This window comes from Aulonocara stuartgranti (assembly GCF_965226115.1).
Source record: "Aulonocara stuartgranti genome assembly, chromosome: 7".
In the NCBI taxonomy this organism is placed as follows: domain Eukaryota; kingdom Metazoa; phylum Chordata; class Actinopteri; order Cichliformes; family Cichlidae; genus Aulonocara; species Aulonocara stuartgranti.
The window spans coordinates 19,868,299-19,870,330 of record NC_138945.1 but is presented as its reverse complement, the minus strand read 5'-3'; the positions used below and the strand labels follow the sequence as shown (position 1 = coordinate 19,870,330).

General features: G+C 48.2%; 1 protein-coding gene across 1 annotated transcript; it reads right to left on the bottom strand.

Annotated features, from left to right (window-relative positions):
• rxfp3 (relaxin family peptide receptor 3) lies at nt 1-1,834 on the bottom strand. Its single transcript, XM_082539577.1, has one exon. The coding sequence runs from the start codon at nt 1,642-1,644 to the stop codon at nt 406-408; it is 1,239 nt and encodes a 412-aa protein (XP_082395703.1). The 5' UTR covers nt 1,645-1,834; the 3' UTR covers nt 1-405.
• Between the last annotated feature and the right edge of the window lie 198 nt (nt 1,835-2,032).

Sequence of the window (2,032 nt, the reverse complement as noted above, 5' to 3'; positions counted from 1 at the left end):
CACACACACACACACACACAATCAGCACAGGTCTGTGAAACATTCTCTGTAACATTATAGTGGCATTTAACAACTAAATGTCATTCAAGATAAGGACGGGGCGAAGATGAGTAAATGTCTCACATTTTGTTGATGCACCTTACCTGCACATTTAATATATGTTTTGACACCTTATTAAAATATGCGTATTTTCTTATAGGTAAGAACGCCAGTAAGTTGGCTTTTTAAAATCTCAACCAGGGTGAAGCCAAAGTAGCATTTCTGTGGACAAACATGAGTCATAAGCGCTTCTGTTTGACGTTTTTCCTCCTCCAACTTGGACAGCTGTGAGGCAAACAAAACTGACCTGATTGATGTAAATGTGTATGAATACAACATCACAGAGGATTTAAAACGTGCCTTAGATTAAGCGCTGTTCTGGGGTAGGTCTCGCCTGTCATTGTAAATCACTTCCCCGGGAGGATAAAACACCACTGCGGGCTCCTCGGGTGCGCACACGGGGACCAGGACCTGCCCTTGCTCGTCCGCCTCCGGCTTTGTGGTGGCTGTGATCGGTCTTAAGGTGGTCAGAGTCGGCGAAGTCATCCGCCAGAAGAGTTTTTTCAGCGCTTTTCTGAACTCCCGCCTCATAAGACAGTACAGGATGGGATTCAGGCAGCTGTTGGAGTGCGCAAGGCACACGGACACGGGGAACACGTACACTTGCATGCTGTAGTACTCGTAACTGAAGTGAACCACGTTGAGTTTCACGAGGATGCCCCAGGCTGTGAGAGCCTGGTTGGGCAGCCAGCACAGAAAGAAGGACAAGACCACTATGGTGACGGACTTTGTGACTTTGGCGCGTCGCTTGGCGCTCGAGGTGTTGATGTTTTTGGAGGTGATGAAGCGCAAAAGGAGCAGGTAGCAGGCTGAGATGATGCCCAGAGGCACCACGAAGCCAAGCAACACTTTTTGAGAGTGATAGAGCGCGAGCCAAAACTGCGCCGATCCGTTGGTTTCCGGGAATTTGACGAGGCACAGGTCCTCGTTGGAAACTGTCACCGTCGTGGAGAAAACCGCGTGCGGCAGAGCGGCGGAGACGGCGAAAACCCAGATGATAACGGTGATGGACCGCGCGGAACAGCAGTGAGCCCGCCTCCGCCTGCCTTTCAGGGCAGACGCGAGTGACCAGTACCTCGCCACGCTCATGGCGGTCAGGAAAAAAACGCTGGCGTACATGTTCATTGCCGTCACATAGGACACTATCTTGCACATCGCTTTGCCGAAAAGCCAAGTGAAGTCCAAAGCGTTTTCCACAGCCCAGAAGGGCAGAGTCAGGACGAACTGGAAGTCAGTCACCGCCAAACTAGTTACGAAAAGGTTGATGGAGGATTTTTTCCACACATGTTTAGACTTCATTAAGTACAAGACCAGCAAGTTTCCAACCAGACCCAGCGCGCAAACCAGAGAGTAAATGATCGAGATGATAATCCTTACAACAGCGGCTCCATCTCCCACAGAGTCAGCTTTCTCAGAGTCTGGCAGGTGGAGGTAGTCCTCGTACGAGCTGTTGGTCGTGTTGAAAACATAGCTCAAGTTAAAGGAAGCAGCATAGACAATCCCTGGCGAGCCTTCATAAGCAGTGTGGCTAAATTCTCCAGACATTTTTTAATTAACTTTTATCCACGAGAGTGTTTAAGTCATGATCAAATCCAAATGACTCGCACCACTGAAATAATCTTTGTATTTGGCTCTATGTGCCAGTTTTCTGCGAAACAAAAACAAATAAAATGTTTCTGTGCGCACAGGCGACACAGTTCTTCACGAGCTTGTTGTGTTGCTTTGAGATTTTGTCAGTGCGCCTCATCTCTCCAAGAAGCTTCCTGACGCAGCTCACGTATAAACGTGGCGCTGTCTTTGGTTCTGGTCCTTGGTGCAGATACCACGAAGAGGGTGGGGGTGGAGGGGTGTTCCACGGACAAGAAAATTCAGAGCATGGAAATAAATTGTTAAAAAAAATTGAAGTGTCTTTATTTTATGCATGAATGTATTT